This window comes from Haliaeetus leucocephalus, unplaced genomic scaffold (assembly GCF_000737465.1).
Source record: "Haliaeetus leucocephalus isolate CR32 unplaced genomic scaffold, Haliaeetus_leucocephalus-4.0 Scaffold495, whole genome shotgun sequence".
Classification (NCBI taxonomy): Eukaryota; Metazoa; Chordata; class Aves; order Accipitriformes; family Accipitridae; genus Haliaeetus; species Haliaeetus leucocephalus.
The window spans coordinates 7172844-7173520 of record NW_010972931.1 but is presented as its reverse complement, the minus strand read 5'-3'; the positions used below and the strand labels follow the sequence as shown (position 1 = coordinate 7173520).

Sequence of the window (677 nt, the reverse complement as noted above, 5' to 3'; positions counted from 1 at the left end):
CGTCCATCCAGCCAGTTTTTCACCCAGCGAAGAGTGCACTTGTCCAAGCCATGAGCCGCCAGCTTCTCAAGGAGCATGCCGTGAGAGACAGTGTCAAAGGCCTTGCTGAAGTCGAGGTAGACAACATCCACAGCCTTCCCCTCACCCACTAGGTGGGCCCCCTGGTCACAGAAGATCAGGTTGGTCAAGCAGGCCCCGCCTGTCATGAACCCACGCTGGCTGGGCCCCGTCCCTCGGTTGTCCTGCGCATGCCGTGTGAGCGCCATCTTGCCCAGTGATCTTCCCCGGTACCGAGGTCAGGCTGACAGGCCCGTAGTTCCCCGGATCCTCCCTCGACCCTTCTTGTAACGGGGCTCACATCGGCAAGCCTCCAGTCGGCGGGGACCTCCCCCGTCGACCAGGATCGCTGATAAATGGCGGAGAGTGGCTCGGCAAGCTCCAAGGAGCCGGGGCAGGGGAACCCGGACCTTTTAAAAACCGGCCCTGTGGCGGCTACGGGCAGCGCTGGCGGTAAGGGAGAAGATGAGGGAAGAAAAAACCCAAACCAAACCAAGCCCCCGCAGCAAGAGCTGACACCCCCGAGCTCATCTGGCCGGAGCGCGCCTGCCCCGCTGCCTTCCAACAGCCCGCGTCCCCTCACGGCTCCCCGCGGCCGGCCCGCCCACCGCGGCGGCAGC

General features: G+C 64.5%; 1 protein-coding gene across 1 annotated transcript in view; it reads left to right on the top strand.

Moving 5' to 3' along the window:
- Positions 1–413: 413 nt before the first annotated feature.
- Positions 414–677, top strand: part of PDCL3 (phosducin-like 3) — a 7069-nt gene continuing 6805 nt past the window's right edge. Inside the window, exon 1 of the mRNA XM_010575810.1 lies at positions 414–510. Coding sequence (XP_010574112.1) covers positions 414–510 — 97 coding nt within the window. The remainder of the gene's footprint in view (positions 511–677) is intronic.